Source organism: Strigops habroptila, chromosome 1, assembly GCF_004027225.2.
Source record: "Strigops habroptila isolate Jane chromosome 1, bStrHab1.2.pri, whole genome shotgun sequence".
Taxonomy (NCBI): Eukaryota; Metazoa; Chordata; class Aves; order Psittaciformes; family Psittacidae; genus Strigops; species Strigops habroptila.
The window spans coordinates 150,004,689-150,026,697 of record NC_044277.2 but is presented as its reverse complement, the minus strand read 5'-3'; the positions used below and the strand labels follow the sequence as shown (position 1 = coordinate 150,026,697).

Genomic DNA, 22,009 nt, shown 5'->3' with positions numbered 1-22,009 from the left:
CTAACACTCAAGGGCTAGTAATTTTTAAAGGTAAATTCAGCAGTCCAGGTTGAGAAAGTGCTCTTGAACTGTAAGTCAGCCAAGCACATACTTCAGTGAAAATGGCAGAGAATGGACCCAATGTGATTTGTGCCTAGTGAGATATGCAGGTGAAAACTTACCCAAGGCAAAAAACTTGATTGTGAATGAATAATTGAATGCTAGAACTACAGTGCTGGGGGGTTGGAACCAGATGATCTTTAAGGTCCCTTTCAACCTCAACCACTGTATGATTAGCACAACTTGGTGGTTTCTTTCCTTTCCTGTGGTGTGAGAAGTTGCCTGAGTCATCTCAAGTGATAAAGAAGTTTATCTTTGTCAATTGGTACACAAGCCTCTGAAAGCCTGAGACATAAAAATCGTTATGTGATTCTTCACCAGTCAGCATGAGCAATCCTCCCTTTCTCCCCCAGTTCAAGGAAGATGGGAGGAAGGCAAGTGCCAAGATTTGGGGAAGGGAGAATCGAGTCTTTACTGTTGAGAATTTAGGAAAATGTTGTAAATCCAAGTTTTAATTCATTGCAAGACAGTCTTGGCTCATGTATGGATTTGAATTTAGCAGTTGCTAAACAGAGCAGTTTATTGCAGAGTTGATAAAATGCACTGACAGACAAATGGGTGATACAGTTTTCAAAGTGTAATGTTAGATGCTTAATGTATCTTGGTTGCATGAGTAAATCCTCTGACATAAGTGAGATTACTCAGAAGCACAAGTTGATAGCCAAGCAGACTATAAAAACTTCTCTTTAGAAGGGAGGTGAATAGCTACTTTTAGACTTTCCATATAATGCATGTTTCAAATGCTCCCCCTCAGATGTCTAACGAACGCATTTATAGAAAGTGAAGAGCACATAAAGGTATTCTTAACAGAAAAAGAAAAACCACCTGACTGCAAAAGCAGTTACCCATTCTGTTGGCCAGAAGCGTTTCCCCTACAAACTGCTCCCAGTTTTGACATTAGAAAAATGCTACATCTCAATGCCTCACTGCTAATTCAAAGGAGAAGTAGCTTGATAAGAGTTAAAAAGCATGTTTTAATTGAAATTTTAACATTCTAAATTGTTTTGCTATATCAATGTAAAATAGTGCATACAAAGTGCCAGAGAAAAATGAGTATTTCATATTACAAAGTCACACAAAACCCCGAACCTGAACATCTTTGAAGTATTACAGTACACAACTTGAGGTAACTCTCCACCTGGTGTGTTGCAATGGTACACAGAATTGTACTCAGCTGATTTAAGTTATCTTACTGTGATATTAGCACAACATAGTAGCAATACAGTTCATTGTTAACCACAGCAGCAAACAGCACTAAATGAAATTGGATTTTTACTAGGAGAGTCGCTACTTTTACAGCTCCTTTACAACAACTGAATGGAAAGTCAGACGGACTTGACAGACCAACTCAATGCAAACAAAACAATGGAAAAGTACATCAATCCAAACTTCGGGAAAAGGAGCTAAATGACTTACCTTAAAATCTGTTGAAGAAAAAATAATGCCCATACTCTTAGTGTGTTCATTACAGAAGAATCCCTTCGTAAACAAGACACAGGCACTATTTTGTTTCACGGGTTCATGCAGAAAGGATGTGTTTGTGCTGTACTTTTTAACCACCAAATGCTATTTCCAGAGCCATACTGTTACTATGAAGTGGCTTCATTAACAAATGAGGAAGTGATATCTCCATTAAAAACATGTGGGGAAAAAGAATGTTTGCCATATGGGGAAAAAGGAGAAAAATCAGTGAGGAAGTACGTGCTTAAGCTTCCTGGATATCATAGCAAAAAAGGCAAAGCTTAAATTGGCTTTAAGTATATTATATTTATAATACTAAACATGTGTTCATACATCTCACAGGTATTCAACAATGACATTTTGAAGTTTTACTGTAATTGCAGAATTTCTCCTAGAAGCCAGAAAGGTGAATCATTTTTAAGTTTTTGGTGCAGTGTGATGAGATTAGTAAGTTTATTACATCTGCATTTTAATTCCTTGCTGATTCTTCACCAAATTACTGTAGTCTTTAGCAGTATGATGTGCTTATAATTGTTGGATCATATCCTGAAGTGCACTGGAGCGGCAGCTTAAACAGATGGCATTGTGGAAGGCCTGTAGTGATTAAACAACGCTTCAAGATTATTTCCTCAGTTCTCTTTCTGAAACATTTACCTTCGTTGATGTCTGACACCCAGTTCCAGGAGTTAACAGTTATTACCAGAGGAGGTGGCTTTGATCCCTGGGTCAACTGTAAAGCCACAGTGGAAAAATGCATCTTTGCAATGTGCAAGGATAGCTAATACTGGCTACTGTATAAGCAGTCTCACCTCTAACAGTCTCTTTTCTGACATGAACCCTTTTCCTTTCCTTTCTCCTTTCCAAATTGAGTTTCTTCTCATGTCTAACTGGGAACATGTCATAGCTTTAGTCTCTTTCATAATATTGTATCTGTTTCTCCAATACCACCAAACATTGCAAAAAGTAAACTGCACTGAATTACAAAGGAAATAGTAACAGAAAAGGTGACTCGGTTAAGCACCCTATAGCTTTTTTGTGAGCTTCACAGTGCCTGACAAAAAAGGTAAAGAAAACTTTATACTTCACTTTTTCACAATGACATTAACTGATTTATAAATTCTAGACTGCAACTTGCCAAGTCATCTCAGTTTTGCTGGTATGCATTACAGATAATGATACTGACAGCTGCCATTTAAGGCACAGTTTTGTTTCTGGGATGAAGATTTAACCATTCTTGACATCGAGCAGGCCTTAACGTTCTCAGTTCTCTGAGCAGCCCTTTTGGATGTAATAGTAGAACAGTACGGTCAATTGAGGGAAGACATAAGTGATAAACTTTAGATTTAGAATTGAGGGAAGACGCAAGTGACAAAGTGCAAGAGACTCAGCTAGGACATTTCAGCATGTTGACTCCCTTCCACTCTGAAGTTGTTCCTGAAGGCAGTATTAACCCAAGACATTTTATGCTCAAACAGGTAAAGAAATACATAGGACTATTCTACCTCAGCAAAAGACAAGTTAATCACTCTAATGTGATTCCCTGTGCTTTTCTACCTAACCATGCTTCAGGGCTACAAAAATGTTTTCTGTGAGCTATGTAAGATGCTTAAAACAAAACATGTTTTGAAAACTGAACTAATGTTTTATTTAACTAAGTTTTCACCCTCTACCTACTACTTAAAAGCCAAGATCAACAAATAATGGTTCCTTCAACAAAAATGTATATATCTACTGCAGGCTTAACATGGCATGTTAAGAGCATGCCTGCAGCTGGAGCTATTTCTTATTTATTCTAGATTACAATATTCACTAATGGATTTAAGAATGGATCTTCCACACATAGACAAACTCTATAAAAAACCCCTCGTTTTCCACTTCAGTATAAAAATAGAGCATGCATGCACACAAAACAAGAGTTCTCCAGGCAAAGATGCCTGCCATAGGTAAAAAGAAAAGACAATTAAAAAGAAAAATCTTATACAGGTTAAAAAAAAGATGCTATGCATGTACTAAAGTCAGCTGTATAACACACTGCTATTCCTTCTATGCTATTCTAACAGGTGGATCCAGAACGTACATTTGTTTTTTTCTTGATATTTGATGTGCTCCTTAAACAGCCACTCAAGACACCTGTTAATATAATCCAGAAATGTCTAATCAAATAAGATTTTTTTTTAAGTACAAAAGCAAATTATTACAGAATTATGTTTATGACTCAACAAATTGAACTTTCCAAAGACAACACATTTGTTTCCTGAGATGGCTAAAAGTCACGTTTCAACTTCATGTTACACTATAATTAACAAAAAATACTATGCAGAAAAACAGAGGTAAACTTCCAGCATACAAGCACATTTACAGAAATCACCTAATTTCACTAGTACTATTTGTGTTCATGTGTACACCTTAACAAAAGTCCTAAAATAATCTTTATACATTACAAAACAAGGATTTACAAAACTTCCATTTTATTTCCAAGTTATTCATTCTAAAAATGTTGAAACATAAAAAAATACCATTTCCTAAAGGAGTTTACAATAAAAAGCTAACAATCTGGCATGGAAGAGAGGTAAATATATGGAAACCTGTTTTTTAACAGTCACAAATCAGTCGCTGGTGATTAAAGAACACTTTGTTCTTCAAAGATGGTAGGCACTTCCACATAACCAGAAATGTAAGTTTTCCTACCACTCCTTTTCCCTCCCATACATAAAAATATCCAATGCAATAAAAACCAAAAGTAGGATAAAAGGGCGGACGTGGGATCAAATAAAACCATTAAGGTCTTGATTATTGTTCGTCTTGGGTAAGTGTAAAGATTTTGTCCCAAAGTTTTCCTGACAAGATGGAGTTATTTGGCCTTTAAAAGTGTTAGCTGAAATACCTCCCTTTTTTACCAGTATATGTTGTTTGCTCACTGCTGTATTGTTGGTTTATGTCTTTAACAGAAACTGGCTCTAGGCCAGCCCATGGGTCCTCAAGCATTGAAGGTCTGTAATAGTTTTCCACATCATTAGACACTCTTTTCTCTCTGCCATGCGCTGTACCAAATGGAGTAGATGTCCTGGGTGATCCCTTTGGAAGAAAACCATCAGGTAAAGAAACATTTAATAGACTAATTCAAACTAAAAGAAAAAAAGTTTCCTTCTAATGTAGCAGAGCTTTGAAGCTGATTATTAATGATAATTACTACTCCTCATTTGCATCTTCCTCAGACAATAATAACTTCATTATGCTTTTAATTGAGTGATGATTTACCAGGATAAGAAAAAAACCCCAAGTCTTCTCCAAAATACTTGTTTATGTCACTCTGGCACATAACTACAAAGAAGCTCCTCATGCTATTTTTCAGAAGCTGCTTAAGTCAATGATACAACTCAAAAGCAGAGCAACAAAACAGGGAGTTAGAGGCTGAGGAAGAGTTGATAATGCCTACAAGAGCAGAAGTCAGATATCAAGTAGTTAGAGATTTAACAAAGTGTTGTATAATGCAAATAACTACAAATGACCCAAAGAAAGTACTGGGAAAACCACCCTGTTTTAAGCAAACTAGTGTTAGTGGGCAGTTTGAGAACAGATTATTTGATATACAGTCTGGATGGTAATCAGTGACTAAATAGATGCTACATAAAAAACCCCTGTTTTGCAGGGAGCTTCATCCCTTGTTCTTTTCCACCTTCCTTTTTAGGGAAGATTCACTTCCCTAAAAAGTGAGGTTTTGTCTAAAGCTATATTTGTTTAAGTTCATTTGTTTTAACCAATATTGAACAACCTATACTGCAGATACACAATAGTCTCCAAACATGCTTGTTGCATTCTCTATCACTAGAGAACTCCTTGGGGCTGATTATCAGCCTTAGACTTCATAAAGGAGGGTAAAAGCACTAATTAAGGCCCTACAGAATCCAGATCCTATGAAACAATTTCTGGGCAAAATTGAGAAGTGGTGCCATATATGAAGGCCCTATGCTTCTACAGATCACACTGAAACTGTCTGAACCTATTTCTGAAAGTGTGCTGTGGCAAGAGCCTGCTTTCGTGGGCCCAGCAAGTACTCTTCTAGAACTCCTAAAGCTTGGCAATCATGGATACACAACCAAATGCAGGATCAGCCACGTCTTATTTACAAGGCACTTGCTTCTAATGATTCATGGTAGTAGAATTAGGTTATATAGCTGAGATGATGATCTCATAATAGGAAAATTACTAGAACGTAGAGAATTACTTTACTGCTTCAAAACCACAAGGGTCAGGTCACAGAATGATCTCAGAATACACCTAAAAAGCTTTCTAAGGGACATGGCGTTTCCTAGAGCAACTCAACATGCACTAGCAAAAGTAACATTTACGTTAAGCACTCAATAGTAACGCAGTAGTTACACAGTGCATTCTATCTTCAAAATAAAAAACATAGAACTCTCAAACACCATGTGTAATGGAGCCCCAGTAACTTTGACACTGTAGAACAGTTTTAAGTGTGGAGTGTATTTAATGTTATGTCTAACCTGCAGAATGCAAAAGGAAGCTGACCTGACATAAGGATCTGCAGTATCCAGTGCCAGAACAAAATAATTCAATGGTAAGGCTCTTTTGGATCGATTTATTTTATTGTATTAAATTTCACCACAGTATAATGCAGGCCATCAGCAACACTGACGTTTTAGCATGCTTGAAATCTAGGAAATGTATTAGTATGTAATACAAGATTGACAGCCTTCAATGATATAAACATGTTAAATCTAAGTTTTGTTTGTTTGGTTGATTTTTTAATTTGGAAGACTAGTCATTACATGGTTTTTTTAGGGGAAAAAAATTCAAAATGTGATTATTCATTTTATAGGCCTGTGGAAATAGGAAAATAGCCCTTCCTGTGCAAGTGAAACCATTCTGTGCAAGAGAAACCGGTTGGTTGCAAAGATAACCTTAAAAAACCATTGTGTTTTACTGGTGCCAACAGCCTTTTCTCACTGAACTTTCCTCAAAGAAACAGTAAATCTATTTTCAACACTTTTTTTCTCAGATAAAAGAAATATCTCTCTACAGCAGAAAACCTCCCATCTTTTGGTGCTATTCATTACCATGTTACTGAACGGGTTGAAAAAGGGCACAGTCATCAGCTTTCTTCACCTGATGTCATTTTAGCTGCTGGCAGATGCACAGAGAAACAAAAATCATGACTGTACCGTTTTAAAAAGATCTTTTATTTTACTTGCTGTAAAAGTTTTCAACCCATCGCCACTGCTACTAGCTGGTTCACTATCTCCTGTTGGATGAAGAGAAACACTACTGCCAAGTGAATTCTAAGAGGAGATACTGAAGAAATACAACGTTTTGCAGACGCATCTCTGTGGAGAAAACAGAACATAAATAATGGGCCACATAAAGGTTAAGTCAGCCATTTGGGAAAAATCAAGCTTAGTATCTTTGTTAAGTTTTCAGTTCATTTCAAGCACAAAATGAACAAAGAACACTACCTGACATTAATAGAAGGCTAAAGTAAATATAAACTGTGTTTCGGGTTTTCTGATGAGATTTTTAAAGGGTCACTTAAGACTTTCATCTTGAAGGTGACAGTAGCATCATAAATTTTGAAAGCACTGTAGTTCTCTTAACAGCATCTACAGAAGAGAGGGGAACAATCCACACCCCTCAGAAGAAATGTGATGCTCAGAAAATGCAAGAAAATCCCTCTACCTGACCCTATTCATGGCCTCATGGACTGAGATCCTTAGTTGCCCACACTGAAGGAAATGAGGACTCACAGTTTATGAGACTTCCTCCTTCTTTGATTGCCTCTATTGCCTTCCCAGGCAAAGCAATCCATGTGTACACACATAAGAGTACACATATACACATTACTTTAGTCCTAGGCAAAGCTACATAGAGAAAGACATACAATGTCCTTCTAGTCACTGAAAGCATCACCATCAGGTCAATGCTTCTGAGCTACTCACAAGAAGGAAAGGGGAGAAGGGAAAATGTGACAATCCAAGACCGGATTCAGACTTGTACCTTCTTTGTGACAGGTTTCTTACTTAACACCAGAACAGAGCCTATGAGACTGTTCCTGCCCACTGATTCTGACATGAAGCAGTTGTGAATAAAACCAGAGGCGTATTCTGCTCAGCTAAGTTAAGGCAGGCTTTAAAAATAAATAAGGACTACCTAATTGAATATCCAAAGAGTGAGCTTCCAAAGGGAAATGAGACATCAGTGACATGCAGAAACCTCACATCCTTTGCCTGTGCAACAGGTACAGAGGTGTCCTGGGTTCAGGAAGCCATCTGTAGGCTTCCACACTGGGAGAGCTTTTGCTGTTGTGTTGAAAATGTACAAAGTTCATGATGATTCCCTTCCATCAACTATAAGATTCCTGTAAGATAGTCATCTACATCATAAAAAAGTAACCAAGACTATTTTTTGAATAGAAACGTGACTGTGCGGTGCAGGCAAATTAAGATTTGACTAATCTCTATTAAAGATTTGACTTCATCATTACACTTCAATCCGTGTCAGTAAGAGCACCTACAAATTTTATCATTTTACTGCATGTGTCATTTGTTACACTTTTAAGACTTCTCAGTATTGTATAAAGCCAGCTATATGCATAAAGTTGGTATCATCTCAAGAACTGTCATCCCTGTCTGCATTGCCATTCCCATGCCCCAACTAAACCACCTGAAAGAAGCGTAACTTGCAAAACTTGCTGTTGACAGCTCTCAGGAAAACTACTCCATATAAATGGAAGCTTTCAGTGCAATGCAAAGACTTTAAAATTATACTGTTATCCAAACAGATGTTATCAATTCTGCTTAAAGTAGCCTCAGCTCAATTCTCTTTAACAAAGCATTTTTTTTCTCTACTCATGCCTCAGAAAGCTGTGTGCGGACAGGGCAGTTTCCATCATGTAAGAAAGACAACACAGGCAAAGTAAAAGCACACAGCACTTCACCACTATGTTAAACTGACCAAAGGGAGGTAAATACCAAGGGAAGGAAGTGTTTGCTGCGGGTCTGGGTGGTGCTTCATTTCCTTTCTACCTTCACATCCAGAACATGACAAGGAAGAAAGCTACACTCTTTTGAGTCCCTGTGTCTTCACAACAGTCCTCAGCCAGGCCTGGGGCCCTCTCCCCTCTCCTGATCACACAGCTGCCTGACGTGGGGTCTCTCCATCCTCTCTAATGGAGCAAAGACAGACGTTCCCTTGTGCGGGGCAAGGCTCCCTCTCCCCTGAAAACCGTGGTGGAGGGGACGGCCGCTGCGCCTCCTCACAAGCCCTCGGCCTGCTCTCCCCTGCGGGCTGAGGGCCCGGCTCCGCACCAGCAGCTCCCTCCCTCCCCGCCGCCCCGCGGTGCGGAGGCGCAGGCCTGTGTCCCCTTCACCGCCCTGCCCCATACCTGGTAGGGCCGCTGGAAGCCCCCGGGCGACCGCTTGTGCTGCTGCGGGTGCAGGGCAGCTCCAGCCGGGGATTTGCTGCCGTAGGGCGCCGGGTACCGGGGGCTGACGCTCTGCGGCCGGCGCGGGGTATGCCCGCCCTGCGCGGGGCTCCCGAACCGCCCGCCGCCATGGAAGCCGTGTCCTCGGGGCGAGTGGCCGCTGCCGTAAGGCCCAGGCCAGGGCATGTAGGGCGGCGTGTGGTGGGGGCTCCCGTAGCCCCGCGGGGAGGGCGGCATGGGGCCTCCGCCGGACGGAGGGCTCCGGAAGCCGTGGCCCGCGTACGGAGGCGTCGGGGGGCGGAAGCTCTGCCTGTACATGACCCTGGCGGCGAGGCGATGGCGGAGGGCAATTAACCTGCGCAGCGGCGGCGCCTCAGCGGGGCGGTGTCGCTGCTCGCCGTTTTCCTCTTCCTCCCCTTATCCCCGCCAGGCGGCTGCAAAGTTCCGGTCTCAAAGCGTTCCGGGGCGGGGAAGGCCAGGCCTGGGACACCCGGGTAGCAGGGTCCGCGATCGGGCAAGGGAAGGGGAAAGGGCCGGAGAAGGGGAAGGACCCGGAGCGAGCCGGAGCCGAGTCCCCGCCGGCGTGTTCCCTGCAGGTGCCGTGCGTCCAGCTTGGAGCCGGGAAGCCGGCTGAACAGCGATTTGTAACGCATCCTGGAGCTGGAGAGGAATAACCTGAAGTAAAAGAGGCTCAGGAGATGCGTGGCAGCTGTGCCTGTTAACTCACGTTGTAAAGCATAAGGGATAAACCCCGGTGTTTGTGAACTTGCGTAGTTGTAAAGTGAGCGCCCGCGGTACTACAGCTGGTAAAAATCAACCAAATCAGCCCTTGTAAAGCAAAGCAAGTGTTCACCTCCCGTTTTGTGGCACCTCAGATGTGCTTATCTGTACTCCGTAGGCTTTTAATAATAAGCCTGCAGATACTTAAATTATAGCCTGTCGCAATGGAAAAGGTATGCTATGAGATACTTAAAATAGTACTTTAATAGAAAGTTTGGCTTTTTTCTTAACTCAGTTTGAACCATCAGCAATTCTTCAGAAGAGCCGGTAGCTCAGGCAATGAGATAAACAGAAACAAACTTGTATGAAAGTGCTCTCTCGGAGGAGAAGCTCATATTTAGCAACATAAGCTCAGTTTAATGATGTTCCTTATGAACATTTCTGCTCTGTTCTTAGCTGTGTTAATGCAAATCCTTTACAGCTCAGTAAAAAATAATACAGATTTTCCCTTTTAATTTCCATCAGTGCAACGAAGCTCTACTCGGTTTTAGCACATTGCGAGGTATGGAGGTTAAAAAGGGCTTTCAGAAGAGCAACAAACAAAAGCTAGCCAATAAATCAAGCAGACTGTTTCTACACTTTGTATACCAGTCTTGCTTTTCTTTGGCTTTAAACAGCTGTTGTTTGGGTGTTTGGGGTTTTTTGGTTGTTTGGGTTCCCTCCCCCCCCCCCCCATGGTAATAACTAACTTGACATGCTCAGTGAACTCAGCTCCCCACTATGTTTTCCAGTTTCCCTGTGAAAAATGGGGCTATATCCTCACAATTCTAAAATGGAGGTGTCATGGTCTGAGCCCAGCCGGTAAGTCAGAACCACGCAGCCGCTCGCTCACTCCCTCCCCTCTTCCTCCCCCCGCTCCCGGAGGGATGGGGAGGAGAATCAAAAGAATGTAACTCCCACGGGTTGAGATAAGAACAGTCCAGTAACTAAGGTATAATACAAAACCACTACTGCTACCACCAATAATAATAATGATGATAAAGGAAATAACAAGGGGAGAGGATGCAATTGCTCACCACCCGCCGACCGATACCCAGCCCGACCCGAGCAGTGATCTGGGCCTTCCGGGTAACTCCCCCCGGTTTATATACTGGGCATGACGTGCTGTGGTATGGAATATCCCTTTGGCCAGTTTGGGTCAGGTGTCCTGGATCTGCTTCCTCCCGGCTTCCCCTCCTCCCTGGCAGAGCATGAGATTGAGAAAGTCCTTGATCGGGATAAGCATTACTTAGCAACAACTAAAAACATCAGTGTGTTATCACTGATACTTAGGCTAAAGTTGAAAACACAGCACTGCACCAGCTACTAAGAAGGAGAAAAATGACTGCTACAGCTGAAACCAGAACAGGAGGCTAAAGCTCCTCACTTATTTTTATTTGCTAATCCTTTACTGTGTTACCTTCTCTAGAAGACCAATTTTCTATCTACTGTTATTATGATGCACACAAGGAATGCCAAGCCTACACAGGACAGTTAATCAATCTCATCAGCCTTGTTCCAGAGAAGATCAGCTTCATTTAATTTAAACCCTTTTCACACCGAACAGATCAGAAATACATATCTTTACACACACGTTGAGTTATGCTGGGGTAAATTCACTGATTACTTTCTTCTTGTTGACGAACCCTAACTGCCTCTGGGGTTTCAAGCATTCACGTTACACTTTTCATTGCACATCACTTGTCTGGCTTAAACCACGACATCAGCAAACCTGACGTGTAGATTTTCTCTACTTTCCTCTTTTGCATTCGGGCCGTCTCACACTCAACATTCTATACACTGAACTGGAAGCACAAGTTTTCACCCATCGAACAGGGGTTTGCCCAAACCCCAAACAGGGGTTTGCTGAAATAGATGTTTCAGCAAAATAATCCTGAAGTCTACTTTGTATAAATACTAAGGGTTTAGTGCAGCCACCTGTATTCTGCAGGCAGCCAAGAAGGCCAACAGCATTCTCGCCTGTAACAGAAACAGTGTGGCAGCAGGGCCAGGGCAGTGATTGTCCCCGGGTGCTGAGCACTGGTGAGGCTGCACCTTGAATCCTGTGTCAGTTCTGGGCCCCTCACTGCAAGAGAGACATTGAGGTGCTGGAGCGGGGCCAGAAAAGGGCACCGGAGCTGGTGCAGGGCCTGGAGCACAAGTGTGATGAGGAACGGCTGAGGGACCTGGGGGGTTTAGTCTGGAGAAGACTCAGGGGGGACCTTATCGCTCTCTGCAACTGCCTGACAGGAGGATGGAGCCAGGAGGGGGCTGGTCTCTGCTCCCAAGGAACAAGGGATGGGACAAGAGGAAACGGCCTCAAGCTGCACCAGGGGAGGTTTAGATGGAGCTGAGGAACAATTCCTTCCCCAGAGGGTGCTCAGGCATTGGAACAGGCTGCCCAGGGCAGTGCTGGAGTCACCGTCCCTGCAAGCATTCACACACTATAGACGAGGCCCTCAGTGCCATGGATTAGTGGTGGCCTTGGCAGTGCTGGGAACGGTTGGACTTGGTGATCTTAAAGGTCTTTTCCAGCCTGGCTGATTAACCCAACACCAGCGGGAAGCCGCGCTCCTTCCACCGGGAACCACCTCACAGCTCAGCCCGGCGGCCCCCAGCTCAGGGCGGGAAAACCGGGAGGCGGTGCCAGCAGGAGGCCCCACCCCGCGCCTGCGCGCCGCGCCGGGACCAATTTAACGCTGCCGCCGGTTTGTGGCGGGGAGAGGGGGGCGGTGGCTTGTGGCGCTTGCGCTGTGTGGTGCCGTGCGCGTTTTTTCGCGGCGCTGTGGGCGGCGTGCGACGATGCTGCGCGCCGGGCTGCGAAGAACGCGATGCTGCGGCGGGCTGCGGAGGAGCCTGGGTCCCGTAGCTGCCGGCGGTGGTGCCTCGCCGCGCTGCCTCCGAGCCCTGAGCGCCGCCTTCTCTAGCAACGGCGGCGGGGCGCGGAGCGGAGGCGCTTCCCCGGCAGGTAGCCGTGCCGCGCCCTCCTCCTCAGCGTCCCTTCCCTCCCTCTGCCCGTTACATCTCGCTGGGGCTCTGAGGCGGCGCTGCGAGGGTCGGAGCTGCTTTGCTGGGGGGGTGGCGGGACGTGAAGCACCTGAGGGAGGGTCGGTGTGGTCTCCCGTGGAGTCCTGTGAGGGGGAACCGGGGCGGGTGGTGAGCGGGGCTGTTTGTGTGTGCAGCTCCCGGCGGGGTCGAGGTGAGTGCAGCTGCCGCTGGACTTTGCGCTGCGCTGGTTCGTGTGGGGCAGGGAGCGAGGCGGGTGGGTGGGGGGGGGGGTGCTGGGGGGGTGCCTGCTGTCCGGTTCTAGGCCTGGTGTCTCAAAGGTTACAAAGCTCTTGGCTTCATACGTTGTGCGTTTGTTTGAATGAACAAAAATAAAACCGAGCTGCAACCAAGTCATTTTCCTCTGGTTTTCAGATCTCTCGTTACTTAAAAACACAGGAAAATACTGAAATTGCATTGATTTCATTAGAATCGGAGGAAGTTTAGAGTTCTGTTTCCCAAGACGCACATACCAAGCGCATCCCTAATTGAAGTGGACCTGTTGATAGTTGATCCATGGCAATGATGGACTTAGATCCTAACTTGCTGCATGTATGAGCTAAAAAATACTGATTGTGTAATCAAAGTAGACAATAGACTTAAGGATGAGATGTCTTCTGGAACTGGGTGTAAGTGGAATGGAATCTATTCACTGTTAATTTGCAATTGTGCAAAAAAAAGTCATAGAATCATAGAATGGTTTGGTTGGAAGGGACTTTCAAGATGATCTAGTTCCAGTGGATTGCCATAAGCAGAACTTACTCAGCTCTCTTTTCAGTGCTGTCTTCTATCACTTATAAGTATCAAGTAGTGGTTTGGTTTTTTTGAGGGGGGAGAAGTAGAACATAAAAAGTAACTTCTGTTGTACAGAATGATCTCTCTGTTGATCATTTACTGGTATTATGTTAGACCAACCTGGGAACAACCTACTGAGCTTGGCTAAAGAGTTTAGATCACATTGAGAGCAGAGTGGATCTATTTATTCTTCATCTAAGTTACAAATAAAAGATTCATATGACTGTAATTTACAGTAAGTTCAAGCATCATGGGAATAGTTTACAAACAAGGTATAGTTAGAGCTGGGAAAGTGGGGTTTTTCTTTGAATCGTCAAGATATTGAAGTAATTCAAAGAAAAATTACACAAGACTGTGAGTTCACATTTTGGTAAATTTAGGCTATTGAGCCAGAATTCCAACAAAAAACAGACTGCAGGAAAAGTTTAACTTAAGGTATGGGGGGAGGAACAACCTGGAGATGCTTCTGGTCAACACTGCTCAATTCTGATCTCTTTTCTTTGCTTCTTTTTGTTCCTGCAGTATGGGGTTTGTAGCACTCTGGTGCTTGGGATCAGTGTACTGAAACTGCTGTTTCTCTGATGGTCAACAAGCCTTTAATTGTAGTTTATTCAGCCAATTAGTGTCTTGCTGGAATGCAAATCTAGGTACTAAATCTTCTCTTTTCTGAATATCTGCTCTTTTAGTTTGAAGAGACTAACAGTACTCGAGGGTTTCTTTTCCCCCTCAGATTTTCAGAAGCAAGCTTTTGATCTCTTTTCTTTCTTGCATTTCTACATCATTGTGGACATGGGTGTTATTTATTGGCATTAAGCAATTCACAATGGTCTGTTTGTGTCTGAAACAACAATTGTACTCCCCTGTTCTCTTCTGACTATAGAAGAGTATCCCTGAGTGAAGTGTTAGATGTTACCACAGTGTGAGTGATACAATAATTAGTAAGGATTTGTTAGTCTTAGTTATGCATAAATGCATATTTACAGGCTAATTTCAACACTTTAAGGGCTTCCTTGAGAAATATCTTTATGGATTCTTGCAACTCTGCTACAGGTAGAGAATCTTCTGGCTCTGCAAAGTTGCTGTTCTGGTAGCGTATTGGTGAGAAATATAAGTAACACTAAATGCTGGCTTAGGAGGAGAATAATTGAGCTGTTGAGTAAGGAGCACTGAAGATGAAGAAAAAATAGAGGAAGATGACCCTTTTTGTTACCTAAAATGATATTTATTTTTTTAGGGGGTCTGTGTTACTCAGTAAAGCTGTTTCCATGTTTTCTATAAATAGAGTAATGCCACTGTGAGTCAAACGGTGTGCTCAGTTCCTTAACAAACATAGGGTTAAGCGTTTTCTCAGCTATAGCCAACCTGATAAAATTGAGGTTACACTGGAGGGTATATGGTGTTTACCTGGCACTAGCACAAGTTGCAAACCAAAACCTGTTAAATCCCTCTGGAGTGATTGATAATAATGGAGGAAGATGACTTGAAGGTGAAGAACGAGGTGCACATGTTCTCACAGAGAGCAGTAGAGTGAATGAAAACATCTTAGCAGAGCCTTGAATTCCCAATACTGCTTCGTATCTCCATAGGTTTTAAATTGTATGTATTCCTCTCTCTTCATTTCCTTCTTAAGGAAGGAAATGAAGAGGTATGGATGGAGAGTTATGGGGGTGACTGAAGGTTGGCTCAGGACTGATGGAGGGAGTGTGGAGCAGGTGACACAGGTGTTCACTGTTGCATGATTCAGATGCCCCACACTGCCCTGCATGCTTTGAGGGACTGTGGTTCTGTTTTCTTCCCTGTTCCGTAAGGAGATCTATGCTTCAATAATTTTTTTTCTGTGTGTTTCTCTCCCTTCTGCCCCCATGTTTTAAGTGTTACCTGGTCAAACACCAAAAAGAGATCATAGAATTGTAGGCAGGGACACCTTCCACTAGAGCAGGTTGCTCCAAGCCCCTGTGTCCAACCTGGCCTGAACACTGCCAGGGATGGGGCAGCCACAGCTTCTCTGGGCACCCTGTGCCAGCGCCTCAGCACCCTCACAGGGAAGAGCTTCTGCCTAATGTCTATTCTAAATCTCCCCTCTGTCAGTTTAACATGAGTTAGTATTGTGTAACTTCTGTGGTGTTATTGGCCAGGTACCTTTTTTGTGAGTGTGACATGGGGCCACCTTCTAAATGGTAATATAGAAACTTGTGGAAATTACCATCCACACAGTGTGGTGAAGTGTCCCCAGCCTGCACTTAAAGACACTGCATTAGCAGAGGGTATCCCAAGGTCACCCGAGAGATGGGTGGCAAACCTGTGCTCTAGACTGTGAGATTGCTCTCTTTGTGATGCTTATAGCCACTGCTGTTGTTTCTTAGAACTAGTCAGGTCAGAAAGGATGAGGGAAGGATGAAAGCATTGTGATTTCCTAACAGTTATCTTGCATAAGGTAGAATAAGTATCTTAGTTCATATACTCTGCCTTTTTTTGTGTGTGTGCGTGGTGCAAGTGCACAGTTCTACACAGGTCAAAATGCTTTGTGAGGATACTGTGCTTCACATTGGTCTACTACCCATTAATTTCAGTTTGTGTCATTCTGGTGTTGCTTGCTGTGCTTTTATTGGATCTTTCTTCAGATTAGTCTTCAAAAGCTGTATGAGTGTTTGTGGAAGGCCCTTGTAAAAATATAATTAACAAGTAACTTTATTGTAGAATTGCTAGATGTTCTGCAATGGTAAGTAGAAGGCTTTCCAGTTTTGAAAGGGTTTCCTAATATAATATACTCTGAATAACCAGAAAGCTTTATTATCCTTTATTTGGGGGTGGAGATGGGGGAGGATGATGGGTGAGTGTTTCCACTGTTTTGGATTACCAATGAGAAACATATCTTACGGGGGGGGGGGGAAAGCAAGAGTAAGTTACTGTTTTCTGTTTCTTATCAGGTACTAGTAATGTAAAGCCATTGGATGGTGTGAAAATTCTTGATTTAACAAGGTTTGTGTTTTGTCTGTAATTTAGAGTAGTCTGTTTAGATGCAAATATTCTGATAGGAAAAATCAAGAAAACAATAATTGTTTTTAATATTACAGGGTGCTTGCAGGGCCTTTTGCCACAATGAATTTAGGAGATCTAGGGGCTGAAGTTATCAAAGTGGAAAGACCTGGTAAGATTTTTATTTCTCTATTTTAGATATAAGAAGAATGTGGGGTAGCTTAATTACCCCACATAATAAGTGTGTGGGGTAGGTTTTGCTTGTACATGTATGATCTCTTTGCTTTAAGCTGAACACTGTGCTCTGTATGTGTGTTTTAATCAGAAGTAGCCTGTATGTACATTTAGAAGAGCGAGAAGGTTGAAGAGTGTAAGGTCAAGTAACTTTTTCAGTTATTAATGTATAAAACAATACTGAGTCACTGCTTAAAGTGCCTTATTCCATCACTCAAAACGAAACTGATTTTGTTTGAATTGTTTGGACTTTGTTTGGATTTTAAATTGGGCCTGTGAATGCTTAGGAGTGTGACGATTTTTGTGATGTGGTGAGAGGATTAAAACAGTTTTGACTATAGTGTTTGATATGCAAAATTTGACAAACTTGTAAAACCTTCCAGCAATTAGTTACATACGAATTATGGGCAAGATGTTTTTTCCATTTTCAGCTTCATTATAAAAGGGAAGAAAGGTCTTTTCCAACCTTCTTGATTGTATTGAGCATTTAAAATACGTATGTTGTTTGTTAGCACTGCTTTTGTATCTAGTGCGGCTGGCAAGTATTTGACTGGTGGACTATAAGGTGACTTTCTCTGGAGAAGGATTGTAAGGTACAGTTACAGTTTCAGGTAACAAAGTGAACAGAATTGTTTTCTGCATGAGGTAGTTGCATCTTTGAAGTCCAGGACTTGATAATTCGTGCATAGGTGGAATTAATTGGAAAAGGGAGGTTTCTGAATTTGCATGAAAATCTTCATGCTAGCGCTGAAAGTGAGATTAATGAGCTTTGGGTGTGTGTTTTCAGATGCAGAAACTTGTGTAGCTCCTGAGTCTCATTGGACTCTGGGTATTAAAGATTCACAAATAGTATTTATTTTATTTTTCTGTATTTTTAGCTTAACTAAATGGTTTTCTTGTTCCCCTCAGCCCATGCACTTCTTACTCAAAGAGTTGTTGAGGATTGGGTAATGATAAAAAATGCTTCAATCTTAAGAAATAGCTACACTTCTTAGTTTGTAAGACTATGCAAGAATAACAACAAATTGCAAATCATTCAGTTCCTTTTTAGAAACGTTCCCTGCATTTGGCTTTGTTTTATGCATCATTATGCATTTGAGGCATGTAATTATGCCATAGCAGCTGCACATTATGTCATGTATTTTTTCCTCCTTTAAGTTTCCATGTTTTAAGTTTCTCTCTTGGTATTATTAACCTTGAAGAGAGCTGGTGAAGATAATTACACACTTGAGATACTAAAACATATTACATTCCCTGTATTTTATTTTAAATAGCAAATCCTGAATGTTTGAACATTTAACAAAACATTGAATGTCTAACCGAAGTTTTGTCACATCAACCTATGGCTTATCCTTAATCACTCACCGTTGTTTCAGATATTTTCACTTTTCTGATAGGGCAGAAGCTGCATCCATTTTGTACCATCAGATGAGACTGTCTGTGCTTTTATTCCAAGTATCTAGGTCGTAGGAGTGGAGCAGTGTCGGTGATTGAGTATGAAGTAACAGTTTTGGAGATTTGCATTCCAGCTCGTAGTTTTGCTTTGTGATTGTAAGAGAGGGGCAGCCTCTCTTACAATTCAGCTCTACAATATCAACAATACAACTCTTCTCTCTAAATTCAGAGAAGTCTGAGTTTCAAACACTTTAGAATGTGCGTAATCAACTTCTGCTGTGAGAGGGTGTGTGCATTCACAGGGGTGTTAATGCATAAAGGACAGTAGCCACAGTGTCCTACATGGAAAGTATTACTGAAATATTTTGGTTTGAGTGGCTTGAAGTGGTAACATGCCTTCCTGCTTGAGCCCAAATAGTTCTTTGAGATACTAAACAGTACAAAAGTTGATAAGGAATTTATATGTGTGCGTAAGTTCTGCCACATTTGGTTTTAAATGGCTGTAGAGTTTGTGTTACCATAGTAAGGTACATGACAATGGCTATCTTGTGTAAGACTGGTCTTTCAGCTTGCTTCTGGATCTATGCTAGTATCAGTTTTCTTTGTTGCCTCGCTAAGGAAAGCTTTCACTCAGGTGAAGTTTAAGTAGATAAAGTCTAGATACCAAAATAGATAGAGAGATATGCATGCTTGTTAGCACTCAGAATGATGATTATATTGGAATTTAAATGTAGCTTGAATTCTAATAGATTGCCAGCCTTTATGATAATTAAGAAAGATTTAAAATTGGAAATTAAGCATGAATGATACAGTGACATCAGTGTCTGCAGCAGCTTTAATGCCATGTTGCCTTGTAATGTGGGAGCATTTCTGGAAGGGCTGGAGGTGGGGGATTGCACCAGTGATAGAGTGTGCTGCTTGTTGGTGTTTGGCTGCATGCAGCTTAACAAGTTGATGCTGATCAGTGGTATCTTGGTGCTGTGTCTTGAGTGTTTCAGGAATAGCTTATTGACCGTGTGTGCTTTGTGACTCAGTGCAAGGCAAGAGCTTCAACTAAAGTCTTCCAGATTGCCTAAAATAATGGCATTTTATCTCTGCTTAGGTTAAAAAATGGCTTATCTCTGCTTTAGGTTAAAAAAAATTAAAAAAAAAAAATGAAGCAAACAAACCCCCATCCCCAAAACCAAACCTCCAACCCACAACCAACCAACCAAAAACCTGCAAATACATTAGTGGTGTGGGGCTGCATATTTTAAAGCCTAAAAGTAATCCCGGCACTAGCAACCACTGTGTCCACTTTGCTTAATTACCTTCACTTTTAGGATTTGGTTTTATTTTTTAAACATAAAAATCCTAAAATATATATATTAAACTGATTTTTGTCCTGCTTGCTAGGTGAGGCTTAGGTGGTTAAATATGACATTGGAGGAAAACTACTTATTTGTTGGCAGTGTGATATTGGCCAACTACAAAAATGTGATGGTATTTCTTTCAGGAGCTGGTGATGATACGAGAGCCTGGGGCCCACCTTTTGCTGGAACTGAAAGTATTTATTTTCTCAGTGTCAATAGAAATAAAAAGGTAAGTGGAGTGCAGTATTGAACATAAGACTGTTTTTTCTGTAATTACAACTGAAGACATAACACTTCTTGGATTCTTAATGTATGTAATGGAGCAATAGCTACATTGGCTTTAAGTTATGATAAGTAAATTGCAGGAGAAAACCAAAGAGTTGTGAACAGAAAAGGCTGCAAACCTCTGGTATGCTGCTGTAGTCAGCTGAGGCAAACTCAGAAAGCAGGAGTGGTCCTGCCAGTCCTCAGATACTGGTGCAAACTGACTGAAAATGAGCCTTGCTGAAGGTAAGGGTTATTTTACTTGAAAGATCAATCTTTTTCAGGTCCATCAGCTCAGCTGAACTGCATCAGCTGCAGCTGGAGGAGAGTAGGCATCATGCCACAGTTGGGTTGGTTTAAGGGTAGCTTGTGAAACTTGAGGATTAAGATGAAGCTTCATGATGTGCCAGAGCTGTTCAGTGGCTTTTTGCCATTGAAACAAATGTTTCTGGTAACCCCATGTGTCCTTGCAGTAGTAGGTGCTGTGCAAACATACAGTGAGCAGACTGCACATCTGTCAGACTTGTTTTGGTGCTTGTCTGATCCATTGGTGACACAGTTCAGCTTGATTTACCAACAGATTTTGTTTTTTGGCAGGGGAGGTGGTGTGTGTATGTTAAAATTTACTTACTTGATTTATCTGTAGTGTGAAACTTGACTGTGGGTTATGTTTAGAAGAGGCTGATAATCACCAGAAGGGCTTTCACATAAATTACTGTTGTATTTTTTTATCCCCAGAGTATAGCTATCAACATGAAGGATTCGAAAGGAGCAAAGCTAATCAGAGAGGTAGGTTTTGATAGCATGCAAACTCTGCCTGTTTTGTATTGTTTTGATCCTGAGTAATAAAGAATAAACTCTGCATTTCAAGTATTAGTTTGATACCTGATAATTAAAAACAGGTATGTGTGCAGTAAATTTGTTAATTACCATATATAGCCTCTGTACTCTTTGCTTTTGGACTTGATGTTCAGTGTAATTTCTAAGGATTTTGGATACAAAATTTACATGAAAATGTCATCAGAAGCTTCAAATGAAATATGGTGAGGAAGAGGTCTAACAGCCTAGTGCTTTCCTTTTACTGTTGCTGTATTTGATCTTCCTGTACTGCTTGATTAGAAATATTCAAGCTGGACTGATGAAGTGAGTGAGCAGTTTACAAAGACAAGACATTGGGCTCCAGTGTTTGCAGATTTTTGAATGTCCCAGTGTACTCATGACTTCAGTTGCTGTGCATCTATCTGAGAAATACTATCCTGTAGGTCAGGCTTAGTATCTGGGTGTGTTTTTCAGTATTTGAGTTCAGAATGTAAGGCCTTTTAAGGGGGATCCATTTTTTCCATTGAAAAAAATTACTAAAAAAAAAATCCCATTTCACATTCTGCGAGACCTTTGTCATCCCTTTCTTATTTATTGAGAAACATCAGATCTGCTACTTGCTAGTGGTGTGGTTTTTAGCCCTGCAGTACTAACACATCAAAGAGGGTGAGCTGGCTTCTGTTACTGGCTGCTCCAGTATCAGTTCAAATCACTTTTTCACAGTAAGATTGTATGTGTCCTGCAATAAGTGTAATTTGTCTACTAGCACTTTTTGTTGGGAATATTGCATGAAAATGAAATAGATTAAGTATTCTGATACTTTTGACCTTTTTTCTTCCCTGTCAGCTATGTTTAAGATGCTTCATATGGAAATACTTCAAGTTTATAAGCCAAGGATTCTGCAGTGCTTTTTCTCTTTGCAGAGCAGAACCATTTATTATTGATTTGTTAAGAAGCTGTATGTTTATCTTCTAAAAGTTTTGGAAACAAACACGGTTTGGAATAATTTTGTATGGTATGACATAGACGTGTTTTTGAATAATCTAGTCACATTCTAAATAAGGGCTTTTAAAATGGTTTGCCTTGCATAAGAAGACTAGCTTGTTATTTGACCTTTAAAAATGGTGAAGGAAAAACTATTCTGTATAAAATGCCCACTGATTCCACATGTGTGGGCTGGAAGTTCCCCTTTTCTCATCTTAACATTTGTGCAGGAAGATTACTGCTTGATTTTGCTTTTAAATGGATAACTTCCTGCCTTCAATATGGAGAACCTTTTTATGGATTGTGGAGTTGAATGGCTGACTATTTAAGAATTTGAGATACAACCTTTGTGCTTGAGGCTCAGGTGCCTGGTTTATTTCAAATCTCA

At 41.6% G+C, this 22,009-nt stretch overlaps 2 protein-coding genes across 6 annotated transcripts in view; one reads left to right on the top strand and one right to left on the bottom strand.

Moving 5' to 3' along the window:
- Window positions 1-1,169: 1,169 nt before the first annotated feature.
- On the bottom strand, window positions 1,170-10,058 carry MPLKIP (M-phase specific PLK1 interacting protein). The gene is given in 3 exon segments (XM_030486534.1): window positions 1,170-4,635; window positions 8,960-9,373; window positions 9,376-10,058. Coding segments are annotated over 3 exon segments (894 nt in total). The 5' UTR covers window positions 9,652-10,058; the 3' UTR covers window positions 1,170-4,431.
- Window positions 10,059-12,459: 2,401 nt separating this feature from the next.
- The window catches only part of SUGCT (succinyl-CoA:glutarate-CoA transferase), a 307,991-nt gene continuing 298,441 nt past the window's right edge, over window positions 12,460-22,009 (top strand). For 3 of the 5 annotated variants that reach the window (XM_030486484.1, XM_030486494.1, XM_030486519.1), the window contains exons 1-5: window positions 12,554-12,725; window positions 16,525-16,576; window positions 16,672-16,745; window positions 19,698-19,783; window positions 20,557-20,607. In XM_030486484.1, coding sequence (XP_030342344.1) covers window positions 12,560-12,725; window positions 16,525-16,576; window positions 16,672-16,745; window positions 19,698-19,783; window positions 20,557-20,607 — 429 coding nt within the window. In that variant the 5' untranslated portion in view covers window positions 12,554-12,559. Of the gene's footprint in view, window positions 12,726-16,524; window positions 16,577-16,671; window positions 16,746-19,697; window positions 19,784-20,556; window positions 20,608-22,009 lie in introns of all 5 variants that reach the window. The other 2 variants (XM_030486510.1, XM_030486500.1) reach the window with 2 other exon arrangements.